Source organism: Synchiropus splendidus, chromosome 1 (genome assembly GCF_027744825.2).
Source record: "Synchiropus splendidus isolate RoL2022-P1 chromosome 1, RoL_Sspl_1.0, whole genome shotgun sequence".
NCBI classification, from domain to species: Eukaryota; Metazoa; Chordata; class Actinopteri; order Syngnathiformes; family Callionymidae; genus Synchiropus; species Synchiropus splendidus.
Window position 1 is genome coordinate 34,026,179 of NC_071334.1, and position 18,848 is coordinate 34,045,026.

At 43.7% G+C, this 18,848-nt stretch overlaps 2 protein-coding genes across 4 annotated transcripts; both read right to left on the reverse strand.

Moving 5' to 3' along the window:
- Positions 1-169: 169 nt before the first annotated feature.
- Positions 170-12,136, reverse strand: slc1a8a (solute carrier family 1 member 8a). Its single transcript, XM_053853562.1, has 12 exons — positions 11,929-12,136; positions 11,536-11,873; positions 6,785-6,864; positions 5,768-5,983; positions 4,942-4,984; positions 4,211-4,418; positions 3,948-4,047; positions 2,645-2,878; positions 2,391-2,585; positions 2,146-2,280; positions 1,541-1,643; positions 170-1,469 (listed from the first exon to the last, which is right to left on the reverse strand). The coding sequence occupies exons 1-12, from the start codon at positions 11,960-11,962 to the stop codon at positions 1,305-1,307; spliced, it is 1,851 nt and encodes a 616-aa protein (XP_053709537.1). The 5' UTR covers positions 11,963-12,136; the 3' UTR covers positions 170-1,304.
- Positions 12,137-12,562: 426 nt separating this feature from the next.
- Positions 12,563-18,840, reverse strand: LOC128752405 (zinc transporter ZIP3-like). Of its 3 annotated transcripts, XR_008413661.1 has the most exons (5): positions 18,772-18,840; positions 17,231-17,519; positions 14,748-16,694; positions 14,609-14,680; positions 12,563-14,516 (listed from the first exon to the last, which is right to left on the reverse strand). XR_008413661.1 is itself a non-coding variant. In XM_053853579.1 (3 exons), the coding sequence occupies exons 2-3, from the start codon at positions 17,435-17,437 to the stop codon at positions 15,954-15,956; spliced, it is 948 nt and encodes a 315-aa protein (XP_053709554.1). In that variant the 5' UTR covers positions 17,438-17,519; positions 18,772-18,840; the 3' UTR covers positions 12,563-15,953. The 3 variants fall into 3 exon arrangements, 1 of the variants encoding a protein (XP_053709554.1); XR_008413660.1 differs by having other exon boundaries at positions 14,609-16,694; XM_053853579.1 differs by having other exon boundaries at positions 12,563-16,694.
- Positions 18,841-18,848: the final 8 nt, after the last annotated feature.

Here is an 18,848-nt window from a genome sequence, read left to right on the forward strand (position 1 = left end):
CTTACCATGGCCTTGAGGAGTAACTACCTAACTGTAGCAGGCACCATCTCCAGCAGTGACACCACAGGTGCAAGTAATTCAACTTAATGATGAAAAACACAATTTATTTTCACACACAGACAACACAGGATGTGTTTGGTATAAAAAAAAAAAAGTAGTGTGATACATACATAGAGAGTAATTCAAAAGTGTGTTGCTGAAGTTTTTGCTTGGCAGGTGAACGTCAAGGTTTCAGATTGAACCAAGTCAGATTAAGGCAGATCTATGAATCACAGTTACAGAGAGTAAAATAGCGCCCTCATGGAGAACAGGTCATAAGAATGATCCCACACAATGTAAACAACTTGAGGCAATGGAGCTAGTGTTGATTGATAGTGAAATATCTATGTCTTCAGAGTAAACTAGTTCTAGATAAACTAGATCCAATGGAGGCATGACAACAAAGAAATGTTTCCTGCACTTGGTTCAACATTCAGGTAAAAAAAACACAGAGAAAAATAGCATTAATGCACTAGGGCTTCACATGAAGCCGGTAGGATTGCATGCCAGCATGCTTTCAGGTACAAAGAGCACTTGGATCGATGTTGCCGTCTCATTCGGCCTCTTGAACTATAGATGCCAGTGACCCAGCCAGCCTGGGTGACAGAGCACCAGGGGAAGTTCAATCGTCCACACGTTGGGTCTTTAGGACGCATCAGAGCAGTGGAAGTGGTGGCAAGTTTGATAATGTCTGGACAATCCCTCTTCCATCTATATTAGGTTTTTTTAAGCAACTCCCAAGTGGTGGGACCCAAATGACACAATCAATTCAGCCAGAACTATAGATACAGGGTTGGATGTTCAGTCTGCCATTGCAAACTAGATAAATAAATACGATTTTCTGTTCTGTATCTGAAGAACCAAGTTCCAGACCTGGTAATGATACACTTTCCAAAAGTATTAAAATGAAAAGAGGTGATGATGTGTTTCCAAACAGCAGGCGTTAAAAAAAAACAAAAAAACAAAAAGAAAATGGCGGCCTGACAAGAGTCCAGACAGATAAAGAAGGCTTTAAATAAACTGTAGAATCTTCTCTGTTCACCATGTACCCATAATCCTCTGGTGCAAACTCTTCGATAGCGAAAGAAGAACGATCAGCCTAACAGGTCCTCCTTCCTAGAACAGCGGTTTCGGCTGAGCGATCCCCAAGTCAAATCACCAATGAGAGGCTCCTGGTCTTTGGTATGTCTCTTTTACGCCTGCGTCCCATCAGATGGCACCGTGTGATTTCGGCGGTAAGGATTGTGGCGAGTGAGCTGGTTTGCTCACACCTGACAGATATTGTAGTAGACGGTGTGCGCATGCCTTTCGCTCACAGAGTCGCCCATGGTCTCGTACATGCAGTCCTTGTGTGTGTGAATCTCTGTCATTGGCACGTCAACACTGTGAGAGTTGTTGTGAGGGTTCTGGGTGCCGTAGGACGGGACGGTCTGATGGAGAGAGCCCACAGATTAGAGATTCAGCTTGGAGACTCCCGAGGAGAGGCTGAAGTTGACTCTACCTTTCCTGTCCCGCTGAGAGGAAAATCTTTCCGACACAGGTGAGCAATGATTCCTGCTGCCAGAGCGTCGCCCAGAACGTTGATCATGGTCCTGAACCGGTCACTGAAGACACAGAGAGCGTGATCAATGCTGACCAATCCAGTCACACATTTATTCATCTCACAATCTAAATCTAACAATTCACATGGCCAAAATCCACCTGTCAGCCCATCAAATCCTACAATCCATTCTTCTACCAATACTTCAGCCTTCTTTCTATGGACAGCAAAGCACACAACCAATCCAAAAACACTATTATCACATCAAATAGAGCTTATTTTCCACCCTGCCGATGATCAACAATCTCACAGTACAGTAGAGTCATCCATCCTTGAGATAAATACATTCATCAATCCTATTCACAAGCCAGAAAACAGCCACCATTTCATCATCTTCATCATGAGTGCGGCCCCCTCCCACTACAACGGCTCACTCATTATTGAGCAACAATTCCAGAATCTGACCGAGCTCTCAGACATCCAGCCAATAGCGCTACGATCATCAGGCTTCCTGAGCCACCACCTAACAATCCATCCATCCCCACTCAAGTGACATGTCGGCTTACAGTATCCAGTCGATGGCCACAATGAGCGTGATGTCATCAGCTGGCAGACCCACAGACGTCAGCACGATCACCATGGTAACCAGGCCGGCTTGTGGAATCCCAGCAGCACCAATACTGGCCGCTGTGGCTGTGATGCTGGAACACAGTGCCACAACCATCAGCCCCAGATGCTCCAAAGATGATGAACCTCTAAACAAGTTAAATCACACTAGTCCAAATATCAAGCTGTGTGGAACACCATGTACCTGATGGTCACCAGCTGGCCAAAGTCCAGCTCATAGTCGTTGACCTGTGCAATGAAAATGGCTGCCACAGCCTCATACAGAGCGGTGCCATCCATGTTGATGGTAGCGCCCACCGGCAGCACGAAGCGAGCGATCTGGCGGTCGACATGACAGTTCTCCAGCAGACACTTCATGGTGATGGGCAGCGTGGCGGAGCTGAGAAGGGTGGAGCAGGTGAGTTGTTTGAGCCATGCTGGGGTGCCAGGATGACTCACCTGGAGGAGGTCGCCAGAGCGATCACCATGGCCTGCAGGAGACCACGGATGTAGGTGAAGGGATTTTTCCGGGTGAGAAGGAAGTAGAAGAGCGGCAGCAGGATGAGCCCATGGACGAAGAGGCCGGCGAGCACCGTGATGCCGTACCAGCCGAGCTTCTTGCCCAGTGTGCTCGGGTCCTGCATGTCCAGTATCTTGCCGGCAACCAGGAAGATGATGCCAAAGGGGAAGTACCTGTTAGGGAGTAGGGCGCCAATATGATATCAGCCACATAACCAGGAATGACAGGTTAAAACAGAGTTGTCTAACTGAACTAAGACAAACACAAACAAGACAATGATAGAGCTGGTTAGCATGACAGAGGTTCATCAACAATATATCAAAGTAGTGGTTTGATTACACAGACTGCTTACATTTGTTTTACTTATTTTTTGTTTTATCCAACAGATAGATAAAGACAGTGTCTCCTCTCTCAACTGTCCTCTCCAACTTTCTCTCCAACTTCTCCATGTCACTTCTGGCAGTGTAACTCTCAATCACACACTGTGTGACAGATGAGAAGGCTTCAGTGGAGGTTTACTGATGTTGTGACCAAACTCTTCTGTCAACGGTCAGAATGTTTTCAGGCGTGCAGGTTATTAATCCTCACTGTGATGTTGTCGCTCCAGTTAATCTGCTCATGTGCTGAAGCAGGGCGGACCTACAGTGATGTCACCACCTGCACGTTTTCCTTGCCTGACTGGTCAAGAGATTGGGATTGACCCACTGTGACAGTCATACCTACCAAAATGCTTCACCTTATTTACAGTGAAATATTTTCCATGCGCAGGTGAGACTGACCTCTTGGCCAGTGGGGTAGTGAGTGTTTCCCTAGCCATCCACCAACAGAAGACTTCACACGTCACAACTCGACATCAAATGTTCTTGAAGCAGCAGTCAACAAAGCCCATAAAGACCAAATCAAGTATATTCATTTTGTTTATTTCATGCTCTTCAACAGGGTCACGGGACTCTATCCCAGCCATTGATAGGTTAGTCACCACAGGGCATATGCAGACAGTCACCCACTTGCTACAGATTCAGATACAGAAACAGTTGCTACTGAGCTGCTGTCACAAATTAATGTCCACCATACTGTAAGTCTTTGGCTCGATAACTGTAGCAATGTCTTCATTTTATCTGTGATTATCTCACAAAATCTGTTCCATGAACTTCAATCCAATGAACTAGAATTACAAAGTGGTGTCGTGTCAGATAAGTTGCAGGAACAACAGGGTGATGAGGAAAAAAGCTCTCAGCTCACCACACGGCGGCGTTGATGATTTTCATCACACACTCATTGATGCACTGACAGACGTTGACCAGTGGAGCTCCTCGCTCTCCCATTCTGCCCAGCAAAAGTCCTGCAACAACAGGTGAAATATCCTGTTAAAATAATTGCCCCCTCACAAGCGCCCCCCGGTGTCAATTTTCTACGTGTGATGACCCATAACTTTGTCTCAGTACTTCTCATTTCTCATCCATCCACTCCAACTATGAGTACAACTCAAGTCCAATCCTGCTCACCCATTGTGGCGGAGAAGATGACAATGCCGAGAACGTTCATCTGCTGACTTGTGCCGGGACTCGTCTTATAAATGACCTCCGGTGGTGGGGTCAACTCCAAGTAGACTGTCCGACCTTTGGGGTCGCTGTCGTCCGGGACCACATAGACAAAGTTAGGCTGAATGGTTTTGGTTGGAACTTTGAGGATGGGGACCAGGTCTGTTTTGTACTGAGAGAAGAGAAAAAGAATCCATGTGAAGTGAGGTAGCAAGATCGATGAGGTTAAAGATCAAGTAAACAGAGGAAATACTGAAATCTCGATCAGGGTCTCAACATCTAAAGTAGCACTCACATGCTCGGATCGAATGAATCAGATCAGAATCAGAATCATGAGTTGTATTTTTTAATGCTTAAAATATGGGACAGAAATAATAAGAAAGTGAGCATAAAACAAAGAATAAAATAGAACTAAAAACAGAAATGATTATTAGAACAATGCTAAAAAACAATGGTTAAAAACATGTTAAAAATGCAAAAGACAAAATAATGAAATAAATTGATGATCGCACAGTACAATTATAGAGAACCATTTTTGCATCAAAAAACAAAAGTAAAATACAATTAACAGATGACAGCGGAAATTCTTCAGGAACACAATTCAAAACAAATTGTTCCGCACTCCCCAAAAGGCTTCCCCAAGTGACTGACAGCAGTGTGTTCAACAGTCATTACGGAGTGGGAGTGGAACTGACCTGCTGAAATGTGGCCTCTATCAGGTTGGAGGGAACCATGTTCCTGCAATGACCAGGAAAATATTGTCGTCAGTGATCGGGAAGACAAAACACTGGAGTGCAACAACATGCAGATGACACACTGATCCTTGTTCCACCTTGAACAACAAGGCAAGCAGTGAAAGGACACTCGGGTCAAGAAAGGGAGTTGATCTGATCACCAGAGTCACAGGTCAACAGGATGATGCACACAACCTGCTCGTGAGTGGGCGTGGCTTCAGAGTCTGCAAACGTGCCGCGTCCTACCAACCACACCAACTAATCTTTCACTTAATCCCTGCCGGATTACTAAAAATAAACTAATCATCTTTGTTCTCTAATTGGATTTCTGCATGTGGTTCTATGTTTTTATTGATCTAAGTGACGCACAGTGGACCCCCTCTGTGTCATTCACATCGCTCACACCACTGATGTCACTCTCAGTTGTGGATGCTACTGCGACACAGTGAGCTATGATATGGTGACTTCTGTAACAGTCATCCAGCGAGTTTGACCTAGTAACCAACAATCGCCGGGCTGAGCATCTGAAGAGCTCTGATTTCACTTTTCCTTCTTCCACTGAGCCCTCTCCCCAGAAAATTCCTCAAGTGGAAGTGTCTGCCCGCACCACAGGCGGGAATAGAAATCCACCAGTGACTGGAGAGTACAGTGTTTTGGCTCACCTCTTTCACCACCAAATAAGACGTAGTACTAATATTAAACTGACTTAAATGGTTAACTGTAGCTGCTATTCACAAACAGGGAGTAACTATCTAAAACAACAACGTTTCAGGTCGACTGCTCTCACCTGATCAAGTCCAGCAAGGCGTCTGCTGATGTCATTACAGGTCCCCCACCGAGGCGGTTGCTCTCCATCTCCGTGCCGACGCCGGGTTTGATGATGATGACCAGCACGATGCCAACCACCACAGCGATGAAGGTGGTCCACAGGTAGTAGGTGACCGTCAGCACACCCATCCTGCAGCAAGCTTTGGACTCCATGGACGACAAACCTGACATTAAACTGAGACAGAAATGAAGAGTTCGCTTCAACTCAGTCCAGACTGTATCATCAAAACACCTTCCGTCCCCAAATAATCTGTTTAACTGTTTAGTGCATCAACTATAATGGGACAACAAGTCGGAACTGGGTATTATATCTTAGCCGAATTCAATGTTGTTCTAATCATTAAACTTGGAAAACAAGGTGGTGGTATGCATGTAAGCTATTCTCACAAGTGCCTCGAGCGGATATAAACCACTTTTTTTCAAAATATTTTAGTAAGTATTTTTCAGCCACAATGACAGTAAGAAGTGCCAACCAAAATCATGTCATGTCTTGGCTTTATCTAAGTAACATGCATGCACCTTTTGCAGCAACAACAACAAAAAAAAACACTAGATGAAGAGGATACACACATTCACAACAATAGCTACACACAATGAACAGGAAGTGAGGAGGCACTACTCTGAAGCTGCTTGTTTTAGGATGTCCAGAAAGGTCCGCAGTTCCACTCCCAAAGAAAGAATTGGAATGTAAATGGTCTGCATTCCAAAATATAGATGATACAAAGTCATAAAAATATACATTAAGATTTCCATTTCCTGTATTTCCTTATAGGTTAGATAAAATATCCCATTTCTGAAAATAGAGTTTATATACTTTGACCCACTATGTAAAAACCATGGAGCTAGTCATGAACTACACATGGGGTCCATTAGAGGAGAGCAAGAATGGAGGAGAGCTAGCAGAGGACTTCTTGCCCAGACTACTTCACACCACACAAGGATGCATAATGAATGGAGAGGACCGTGATGGACACACCTGGATGTGATGAGTGGCAGGATGAGCATCTTCAACATCCTCATCAACAGCTCTCCAGGAAATGAGAAATAGATCTTGGCCTGGACCAAAACACAGATACAACATTTTCAGATTGAAATGGGGTAGAGACAGAAAATGAGGGTGACCTGACAGAAATAAAAACCTTTTCATCCAGTATTATGCAGCATTTGAGTCTTCTCATGATGCGTCTTCATCTACAGGTGATGCAACAATTACTGCAGCCATGTCAACAGAATTTCGTGTTTGAACAATATTTGATAAAAACATATGCTTGCAGGTTACATCATTTCATCTGGGCCTATTCACCGGACAACAGACTTGCCCATAACCACAAGTCCTGACTCAAAAATGGCTTTCATCACTCTAACTTTTTGACCAGAAAGTTCACAACAATCGCTGACTCCAAAGTAGTGCTGTGTGTTTTCTTCTGGAGAAAGCTTCAATTTTCTTTGTCTCCTCCAAAACACCACCAATATGCTGACCATAGAAAAAGTCCAACTTTCATTGCTCTCTTGATAAACTACCTACGTACATTCTTCAGTGTGCAAAATAATTTTCCATGTGCATGAGTTTGGTCTCATTCGTGTCCCAGTGGGCAGTGAGTAGGGATGGTGAGTGATGGGGAGACAATGATGCCCTGTCATTCTGTGCTCATGAAATTCCAGTGGGAATTGTATTGCCAAATGTTGACAGCTCCATGTTGAACTGAAAAATAATATTAACTGATATGAAAGAAAAAAGAATAAGGAACAAAAGCTATAAAGCATCAGACATAATTATGAAACATGATGCATTTATAAGGTCCAAGATACACTGTAAAATGAATATTTTAGTTGACTGGAGATTGCTGTGCAGCCAGCATGTGTGCGTGAAATGTTTCCCTGAGATTGTGAGGTGATAATGGGCGAGCAGAGACTCGGTGTCTTCGGTGGTTGACCGGAGCGCACGTGAACACATCAGCAACTTTCATCCACTTATCTCTGACACCGAGGGACCTTTTAAGACTAGCCCGCGACCAAGAGCCCACACCATCACCGCCTGACTGAAGATGGCAGATCGAGCCGGGAGAGATGATCACACACCTGAGACAAACCAGTGAACGTGTGCTATGCTTTCATAAACATCCATGGTTTCCCTGATCTAAGCCCCGCCCACCTTCTCAAGAGCAGATGGGCTGGTGATTCTGCGAAACGGCTGCTGTAGTCGAGCACTCCATTATCGACTGCCTGTGGTCACGTTGACAACACTGGAACAGACCTATAGACAAACATCTGTCTAGCCAACACTCCAGTCTTCATTACTGAACAAAACAAGCCTTGAGCCTTGGCACGTGTGCCCTAAGACGTGTGCCAGGAGGAAAAGGGTTTGTAGCCTGGAGGGGAGAGAGACCCCAATATTAATCACCATCAATTCAGTTTGAGGCAAGACACTAAAGAGAGCCCCTCCTGGCATGACAGCTGTTACAATAAAGGTCACGCAGCCCTCATGATGACCATCCAGGAGGATCCTGCCTTCTTAGTGAGGGGTCTGGTCCGATGTGAGGAAGCGCCAGGGCACACCCGGTACACACTCCACAGTATGAAGGGGGATATTTGAGTCTCCTCTGCCTGACTGAAGTGGAGTCAAACCAACACCGGTGAAGCTGACTGCAGCAGTGTTAGAGAGCAGGGTTTCAGTAAGTGAAACAGTGGATTCATTACAGGGGATTAATCCTCTGTAATTAATCCCTCTGCCTGCAAACATTCTTCCACGTCACTCTCACTGACATGACCAATAAACAAGTTGGTCAATTCAGGCCGTGACCTCCTCTGAGGACCTAAAAGGGCCTTCATTAGAGTGAATTCTGATTTGTCTGAGCAGAACTTGATGGACTTGTCTCAAGGTCAACGAGTCACATAGGCCTGTATTGGAAATGATGACGTGACCACCTGCGACATCAAACATTATAAACAAATCTCAACATGGTTCTTCACAAGCAAGGACAATATGGACAAGGAAGAAATTAGCCAAGACTTCCTCAAAGGCAAAAACAGCCATGAGACGTTTATCTTCACCCTTTCATCCACCTAGCTGCCTGCAGTTACCAAATTTACCACTTTTTTAAATGTTACTTAGTGTCGCTACTTTTCTCTGAAGGTCAAATTTTGTTCACATCAGAGACAGATGGCTGACAGGACACCTTGAGTTTTGAACGTTACTGTATGTTGAACATCATGTGTTTGTTTAGGCAGGTGGTGCAGTCAGGACTGAGACTGTGTATAAAGCAATCTCGGTTTGATGTTCTCCAAATCCACAACGATGTTTGTTAGTCAGTTTCAGAAAAGTACGTCAACAAAACTGGCTGCAAGAATGTCACAGACAGGAAGAAAATCTACAAATGTGCTCAGTTCAAATTGAGTTAAATATTACCATTACAGGGCCCATGGGCCTCTGCTACAAAGAGTTATTGATCTGGTTTAACTTTCTTGGCCTTTGACATACATAACACCAACACAACACAAGAATGTGTCCCAATGTGAGACTCTGGGAAATGCATGCTACATAAACAGGAAGTGCATCTGCTTTTATGTCTCTTGACTCTGGTACAGTAAGTTCCAATCATAAAACCTTTAAAGAGTTGTGCGGATTCTTCTACCGACTCAGAAGACCTGAGTCAGAGAGATGAAAAATCTCTGCAAAGCTGTTAATCTGTCGATCAGCAGAGTGCTAATATGATGGATGAGTTCAGAAGGTCAGAGATTTGCAGCTCCGTGACTGCCTGACTTCAGTTGCTGGTTCATCGCTGGTGTTTTTTAAGAATGACATGAAAGAAACCATCCCCCTGTTAACCAGAGAGAGATTCATTATGGAGGATTTGGTCAGTAGAACGATGATCTCAAATGCAGCGTGTAACTGGAGCAGTGAGAACCCGCCAGCTCTCGATCTCAGTCAGTCTGGCTTCCTCTGTTTATGAGAGTTCAAACCCTGACCACAGCAAACTAGGGTTCAGACACATCAGTTTCCTCTGTTGCTCCTTAAATTGAATACAGACGTCTTGGATTTCACTTTTAATCCAAATGAAGTTTCTGGTTAATGACAAATATTACTCACATTCAGGCATTTCTTTCTGAAGGCGAACTAGATGACGATGAGGGTCTACAATCAACACTCCTAGCTGCACCATGCTGAGTTCAAGGACAATGAGGAAATATTACTTTAAAAGTTCTTGCAAGAAGGTTCTCTTTGCCTTTAACTTTTTCTCAACCAGTGACCAATTAGTGCGACAAAAATCACAAGAAATACGGAGAATGAAATGCAGAGGCTGGTGTCTGGCTATTACAACAACCACTCAGGATGAAGACCAGCTCCTCCAAGCATGGGGCCACGGTTCCCATTAGTCTTGTTATGAGAGAGGGGAAGATGAGATTGAAAGGAGCTGAACACAAAGACAAAAGCTCTCTGAGTATTTTTTCTCTCAGTGGTCAACAGCCATGTTGAGACCAAAAAACAAGAGTTATCTCTGCAGCTGTCTGGACTCTCTATGAAATAGATGCTCAGCCATTCAGGAGAGACTCGGAGTACAACCACTGCACATCCAAGAGAAGACAATTGAGGTGGCTCAATATCTCCTCCAACTGGGAGGAGGTCCCGGGGCTGACCCAGAACAAACCAGAGAGCTGATGTTTCTCTGATGATCCAGGATCATCTGTGCATTTCCAGAGGTGAAAGAGCTTTCTGTGAAGAAGAAAGCCTGGATCTCTGTATTTTGGCTGCTGCCCCTGTTACCAAGCCTCAAATAAAGAGGCATGGTTTCCCATCTGATAAAAGTAGAGCAGATGTAGAATTAAATGATTTTATGTTGATGTTATTTCAACTTTTCAACAGCTATGGGGATCTGACACTTCAAGTCTCCCAGGACAACGTAAAAGACTAGGAGGGAGACTAAACTTTCAAATACCAGATTGGTCACCATCTTATTCTGATAGCCAAAGACTGACAGACACAAAGAATTTAGTTGCTGCTGTCTGCGAAACAGAGAGGGAGTTGCTGTTGTTTCCAGTCACTGTCTTTCACATTGCAACCATTGTGCTAATTTACCTACTTACTTATTAACCGCTATTTATTTGACTAGAGGAAGTTGGTTGGTATACGGTAATGTATGTTTTTAGTTTGGGGGGGGAGGGAACATTTGTGTACTGCTGTGTGGGAATGAGAGTGTTTTGTCCTATAAAACTAATTCAAAAAAGAAATGGACAAAAACTACAACAGACGTGTGAAATGTCAGAGCGTCAGCAGACGAGGCTGAAGGCCACCTATAAGCTGCGCACGAGAGATCAGGAGTTCCCATGAGTCTGTAGCCTAAACGTTGGGCTGTTTTGACTGAACCCAGAAGTACATGAGTTTTTTTCCAATACAGTTCCGTCAGACCTGCTCAGTCACTCCGATTTATCGCAGTGACTCTGATTTGAATAGAAATACAAAGAATCATTTACCAGATGAATCTAAAAAGAAACCATAGTCACATTCACTGACAAAATGTTGAGCAGTCACTAGGTGCAGAACTGAGCCAGGGAGTGAAAGTGTCACGAACGACCAATGATCAAATCCCTCGCACTCAGGAAGAGAGGTGAGAATTTCTGAGAGGTGCATGACTGCTAAACTTCAATGTTTGCTATGTTCGTCTCCTTGTGTCTCTTCTGGGTTAAGGACAACAGATGGAGAACAAAAGGCAGAGTCAGGGGAGATAGTACCTGTGTGGACAGCTGAGTCCCCCTCAGCATGAATCCCAGGGTGCAGCCGGTCAGCACAGCAATGACCGATAGGGTGAGGAGACCGTTCCTCTTGCAGAAGGTCCTGATGCTGTTCTTCAGCTCCCTGCTCACCGTCACCTGCAGGAAAGCCTTGATCCGGTCGCCCATGCTCTTTTTCCCCTCCAGGCCCGGAGCATAAGAACTGTTGTCGGAGCGAGCCTCCTCCTCTGTGCCTGGCAACAGCAGCTCATCCATCTCCTCCGGATCTCCTCGGCTCCGTCTTTTGTCGTCTTTCTGGCAGCGAGTCAAACCTGTGACATTGGGGCAACGGCACTTCCCTGAAAGGATTAAGTCATCAGGGTCCAACCGAGCCGCTGCTGGCTGCAGACTTACCTACACTAAGAGGCTTAGAAGGAAGCCAACGCATCACACGCCTTTTGTGTGGATCCTGGAGGTGCTCAGCTCTCAGAGGGTTACCTAGTCAGCTCAGGGTACACAAGACGAACACAAGGATCAAATATGGAACAAGAGCATGTCTTCATCAAAAACACAAAATAATAACACAATAAATTTCTCTTAATTTTTCAAAGATGATAATAAAGGCAGGCAAAGCAAATGAGAGGAATAAAACAATTACATGTAAAACCTTTTTATCTTATAATTAGTTATATAATAACTATTTTGTTTTAAACTATTATGGTACTACCATTGAGGTACTTTACATTGAAAGTCAATTTTATTTCCATATTTTGTTGTACATAAATGTAAGAAAAAACTGATAAGAAGTGATATTGGACTCCATATACAGTGAGCATTATTTAAAACGGCACTGAATAGTGAACTGATATGAAATACTTAAAACACTTAACATGTTTCAGTCAAAATTTTTGATTTTGTTACTCCTGCATATACCTAAATCAAATCAGTGTAATATTCCAATCAGAAGAGAAAATGTATTTTGTGCGGTTTATTTTAATACTTCGCATCAAAAGTAAAATTCAACAGACTGAAGAGACATTTGGCTGCAAACCCGCTGACGTCCGCTAGGGGTCACTTCAACAAGGACCATCAGAGTGAAATGCGCGCTATCAATGAAGGACTGCGCTGGCAACCTTTTTACCTGGCTAGCCAGGGCAGCAGATCACTGGAGGTCACCAAGGCCTCAGCCAGGCTTACGCGTAAAGTATTTCATGATGTATTGTAAGAGACATTATGACCACCGTCACAAATGAAATTTTCCATTTAGACACCATTTTATTTTTTATTACATTCACTTTTTTGTATTTGTTTTCTTATGGATGCATCTGATTTATGGGTTGACTTTTGGTAAGCAATAACCCCCACTCAAATAAAACACCAATAAAAATGCAACTGATCATCTGGTAAACCAATATGCAACAGAAATGTAAAAACAACTGAATACAATTTCTAAAAGCGAGGTAGCTTTCAGTAGGAAATTGCATGTCTGGCCAGCAATGTTAAATCCAGCTCACAACAACAAAAAATCTATTACATCACAGTGAATAAACACAAGAACAACAGAGACTCTCATCCGAGTCTTGGCTCCACCTGAGTAGAAGGATTAATTCCACAGCCCAGCACTGTTGCACAAAGGTCTACTCAATCGGTTGTGAATCAGACATGTTGCTTATGATGCTTCAGGTCCTATGAATCTCTCAAGCAAGCGTGAGGCCGTGACTGACTCGTCATGAGAACACAGAGTTCAAGACAATGACGTAAGGACTCGTTTCTGGACTCTCACAATCACAGCACCGTGCTAATCAGATCATCTCTGCTCCAGACAGGAACCTTGCCTGCAGCAGTGACTCCAGAAATACGCAGACTGGCTGAAGAATGATCCTGTGTGATACCAGGAACTGTGTCCTGCTTCTAAATCAGTCCTGCTGGTGGTCAGTGTGACAGTGCAGATTAGGACTGTGAATGTTGCCTCACTGCCTGTGACCTTGTGCAGGGTGGTGGTCAGTACCTGGCAGTTAAGTCCACTGCTGCTCACCTGTTCTCGTAACATGCAAACAAGTAAACACATTTCTCCTACAGTAGATTTCTTGCCGACATTGACTCCACCGGGTCAGTCAGAGGCACATAAACTTCATGATGTGACGCCAACAGTTTTAACCATCTAGAATAAAAGTCATAAACATGACATCATCATTTCCCCTTAGTAATGGTTTTTATGTAATGTTTGTAATTTTTAACATACTCATCAGACTAGATCAGATGTGGGCTGCATGAGGCCCTTTGCCTGCATTTATGTGGCCCACGTGAAGTCAGATCAAAACTACAAATGAAACGGCACTTTTACAAAAAACAATAATAAATTCATCCACAATTAATAGCCATTTGTGTTTAAAAAAATAGTTGTTATAAGCCATATAATAATAATAATAATAATAACAATAATGAAATATTTCTCTTCCATAAAAATAAACAAAGAAAAAGCGGAAAACACCTCGTAAAAAGTGGTTATATGATTACTACTGACAATAATATGAAATGAAATGTATAATACGCTTATATTTTATATAATCAGAATCAGAATAACTTTATTCTGATTCTATAAAATATAAGCATATAATACGTTTCATTTCATATTAACCATACAACATCATGGATTAATTATGCTTCCTCCTCATTTTGCAATGAATAAATGAACATAATTTCAATCCCACATCAAACATACACCAACAGTCTTTCATCTTAATTTATAACACTTTGTCACAAAAATTAAGATCATATTAAGACTTGAAAAAAATGTCACAGTATGTAATGGGGCCCCTTAGGAACTAAACTGTCCTAAACTGAGATTTTCTTTGAGGTTGGAAGTGCCAGGCAGAAGGTGGAGAGGAAGGCCAAAGAGGAGATTTATGGAGGTGGTGAAGGAGGACATGAGGTTTTTAGGTTTGAGAGAAGAGGAAGCAGAGGGCAGTGAGATGGAGGAGGATGATACGACGTGGCCACCCCTGAAGGGAGAAGCCGAAGCAAGAATCATTCACATTTCCTTTGTCAGTTAACCAGAAAGGGTGTATAATTGCATTTCAACTATTTTGCTTACCCAACATGCGAGCGTTTACGACACGTAGTCGCTGCTACCAAATTCCTCTTATGGCAGTAGAATTACCTCCATCTGACAAACATGTAGGTTCATTAAAAGTGTGCTTAAAGCAATCCCATCAATTCCAGCAGCAACTCACCTTTTGATTGTCGATACTCTTCAGAGAAAAAAAAACACCTCACTTCCAGTGGGTTCAGTTCATAAATCATGGGTTTCTTTTAATCGTACAGCAAAATGAATAAATACAAAATCACAACATAAAAACATCTAAAAAACCTCACATGGATATACTGTAGACTGAGGGAAAGGCATTGAGCTTTGACTGTTTCCTAAAATAACGACAAACTAGTTTCAGTGCAAAATCCAGGCACACAACAAGCGACCTACACACTTGACTGATCAGCAGAACATGGAATACATTTTGGATGATATGTCTTTTATCAAAAACAACAAAGGTTTAACTGAGCTGACTTAATTAGAGTATAACTGAAGATATATCTGTCTTTTACCAGCTCAAATTTAATTACAAAGTGTATCATTTCACAGATTTCAACGTACAACTCTGCCCGTAATAACAACCAACTTTTCTGTTAGAAAAATGCTAGAAGCGTGGCCTATTAACTTCCCAATTCCAGAAATGATTGTTTTAGACTTTTAAATTGACATTAGGGTTCAAAGTTTCAAAAAAGAGCGGGGGACCGAGAGACTTCTAGGTCTCTGTATCCCACCCTGAAAAGGACGACTGTCACTCACAGCCCCACACTATTAACCCTAGACAGAGAACCTGGAGCAGGAGGTAAAGGAACTGCTCATGCACATCCAGTGTGTGACAGGAGGGAACTTCAGGGGAGACTTTGCGCTGGAGCACAGCAGTTATTGACAGTCAAGGCTGAAGCACCGGTTGGAGGAGGAATATAAAGAACCTGGAGTGTGAGAAGGATCACCACAAAAATGCCCTTCCTACCAACATCAACTGTACCACAAACAGTTCTAAAATGAAAGCATTCTCATACCAGTTCACGATGGAGGCCTTCTGCCTTCAAGGCAGGAGGGAAGAGCGATTTGGAGATGTTGATCCAACTGACACGCATTCAGTAGAATATGATGACTTGTGGATGAAGCCATATCTGCTGTGTTCAAGATAGCCTCATGCAGCTTCAGAATTGAGAATCCAACTTCAAGCTTGTCAGATCAGAAGAATTGTGTACCGATGACTCATTGCATCATCAGTTGTGTTCACTGATGACATCGCTCTCACTCAAGAAGCTTCAGAAAAGCAGCATAGTTAAAACTGTGATGATTAATGTGCTGCTGAACATTTATTCTTCCATTCTGAGATCCACCGTCACCACTTAATGAAGACCAGGACAGCCAGGGCCGCGTAGCCCAGGATGAGGAAGAGGACTTTGAGCAGCCGGTCTCGCTTGTCCTCCAGCTCTTGCGACAGGATCTCAAAGAATGTTATAAACAAGAAGGTTCCGGCAGCGAGCCCCTGCAGGACGACGGACACAATGCTGCCTGCCAATGTCTGTGCTGACTGGATGAGCATTCCCACCATTGCCCCCAGAGGGATCATCCCGCTGACAGTGACAGCCAGCTTGGCAGCGTCCTTCATGCCAAGTGCTGCTTTGGCCACACTCACCCCTAGAGCGACGGCAGCCAGGGTCTCGTGCACCGCAACACCCAGGAAGAGCCCGCCCAGCTTGGCCGCGTCCTCCTGCAGGCCCAGCGCCAGACCTTCAAACACTGAGTGAGCCGACAGAGCCAACACCAGACCTGCCAGTCGCAGCGGACCTGCACCCGCCAACTCAGCTGGGTTGAAGTGTCCGTGCTGGTGCCCGTGGTTGTGGCGACCACTGCCTGCAGCCCTCGCTGAGGAGATAAAGGGAGTGTCGTACTCTGAGTCACTACCAGCCTCGGAACCTCCAGCGTTGAAGGTCTCCAGGTCGATGAAGGCCGGCTTCTCTTTCCTGAAGGTGAGGATGGTTTGCTCCACGAAGACAGTGAGGAAGAAGCCCAGCATCATCATTGTCTCAGCTACCGGGTAGTCATTGGTGATGTTCAGCTGCCGGAACACATCGTCCGCCTGTGATGAGGAACCACAATCTTTTATTGATTTCATTCATCACAATCTGCTTCATGACTGTTTTCATTTTTACTGATGATGGTGGACAAGTATATGATCACCCCAGAGCCTCTCAATCCGCCACTTGACGATAGTGTTGCCATGAAACAGCAGCAGCTAGACAACTAGCTTTCAGCAGGTTGGTAAAAGTGATGTCATGTTTTTCCAAACTACTTCATTTAAATAACCTATATTTGCGCACTTTGTTTCTGTTTAAGGCTCATTAGTATTTATTTACTTTTCAGGTCATAATATTGACTCTGCATTCTGAATCAGCTATAGTTGTTTCAGTTCAGCACATAATACATAGCTTGTACTTTATATAGTGTTGTTAAAACACCTCTAGGGTTACATAGCTATTGACAGGAAGAACACATCAGGAATACAGTATTGGTGACCTAAATGACACTCAACATTCTTTTACTAAGCAAAAATAAAATCAGCTGTGGAATTATTTTGCATCACATGTACAGCATGTTTTAGTGTGCTATCATTACCTTGTCCCTGACAGCCGGCAACAAAGCGTTGAAACATGTCGCCAGAAACACACCACCCCCGAACGAGTTGCACAAAGACAGTGCTTTCCGATATCTGTGTGCCTTGTTGAAGTCCACCTGCAGGAGCCGCACCGGGATCATGATGCCGGCCAACATCAGACCGAACACCCCCAGCAGGCCGAGCACCTTCGCGATCAGGATCTGCATCCTGACGTCCACAAGCCGCTAAAGTTCGAAGAGCATGGACCACAGCTTCATCTCATCAGGAATCTTGTACCGCTGTATTTTCCTGTCAAGACAAATTTGTGAAAGCTTACGATTGATGTGTGATACAGATAAAGGTTTTGAGAAAAATGTAATCATGAGAAGTATGGCAAATCTTTTACTTCTGCTCTTCATTCATTGAGCCGAAAATGTGAGGTTTGGTGTTGGACAAAAATGGAAAAACTAACAAAAGGTTCTTCCCATCTGAAAAAGAATACAGCTCTAATACTCCAAAAACTTAAAAACAAATAGAACGTTTAACAGATGTTATGACGCCAGAATGAAAATTACTGAAGCTGTTAAAATTGATAGATTGTAATTATGTTCATCATGTGTTGAATGATTAGAATTGCATCGCAGCATTTGGGATAAATCAATCATATCAGAAAGAGCAGAGAGAATCTATACAACACAGTAGTAGTAGTTCACTGCCATAAAGTACAGTCTCACAGACTCACTAAACAGAATACGAGGGTCAGAGATAAAGTCACTGAGGTTGTCAATTGGAGCGAATAGAAAGGACAAGATCAAAGGAACAGAGAAATTCCCAGCTCCTGCCCCATGATCAGACGCTGGATACCCCAGTCATAAGGTGGGGGAATTCTCACCAGCCCGAGTCCAACAGCAAAGAGAAGAGGAAGGCAACCAATGAAATCCATGGTAAAGGAGAGCATGAAATGCAATAGTGAAGATCAGTGACTAGGGAGGATGTCCATGAGAGGTTTATGTGGCAACCACTGATGGGAAATGATAGTGATACACACACAGTTTGTTGAAAATGGGATTAGGCTCCAGTACTCCCTGCAACCCCGAAGACGTATATACAGTATGTAAATTGTACCGACGTTGTGCATGCTAACAGAACGATCATTCAATAAAATTAGCACAACCGTGAACAAATGACTTGCTCATAAATCGCTTCTCATATAGCATCTTGGACGCCTTCAATCGACGTGCAATAGTTCCTGTAACTCCACCGGTGACAATACTCATAACAAGCACATTGACGAGACGTCGCATCATATCAGATATCGAATATGTTATTTCCAATAGAGCATCAAGACATAACCAAACTTTATTTCCGCCTTCAGTTTGGTTCAGTAGGCTAACTTTGCATTAGCTTGTCGGCGCTAGCTTCCAGCTGCTAGAGCTACCAGCTAACATGATGATACTGTCATCGAAACTTTCACGAGAAGCCCTACTACCGTTCAGAATAAACATACTGTGACAGAATAAACACCACTTGAGCGACAAACCAACAACAACACGGCGCTTACCTGACCGCGAGCCAGTCGCCCATCCAGCAGGTGGATGTAGCTTCGTCTGTGTGACGTCATCAAGCTCTGCCCGCCTC

Excerpts from the sequence above, each read along its gene's own strand:
- slc1a8a (XM_053853562.1), bottom strand. The coding sequence starts at position 11,962 with ATGCGTTGGCTTCCTTCTAAGCCTCTTAGTGTAG. Across the intron at positions 5,984-6,784 it reads CTGCCACTCATCACATCCAG|TTTAATGTCAGGTTTGTCGT; the intron begins GTGTGTCCATCA and ends TTTCTGTCTCAG. Across the intron at positions 1,470-1,540 it reads CTCTCAGCGGGACAGGAAAG|ACCGTCCCGTCCTACGGCAC; the intron begins GTAGAGTCAACT and ends TCTCTCCATCAG.
- LOC128752405 (XM_053853579.1), bottom strand. The coding sequence starts at position 17,437 with ATGCAGATCCTGATCGCGAAGGTGCTCGGCCTGCTGGGGGTGTTCGGT. Across the intron at positions 16,695-17,230 it reads TGCCGGCTGTCAGGGACAAG|GCGGACGATGTGTTCCGGCA; the intron begins GTAATGATAGCA and ends TCCTCATCACAG.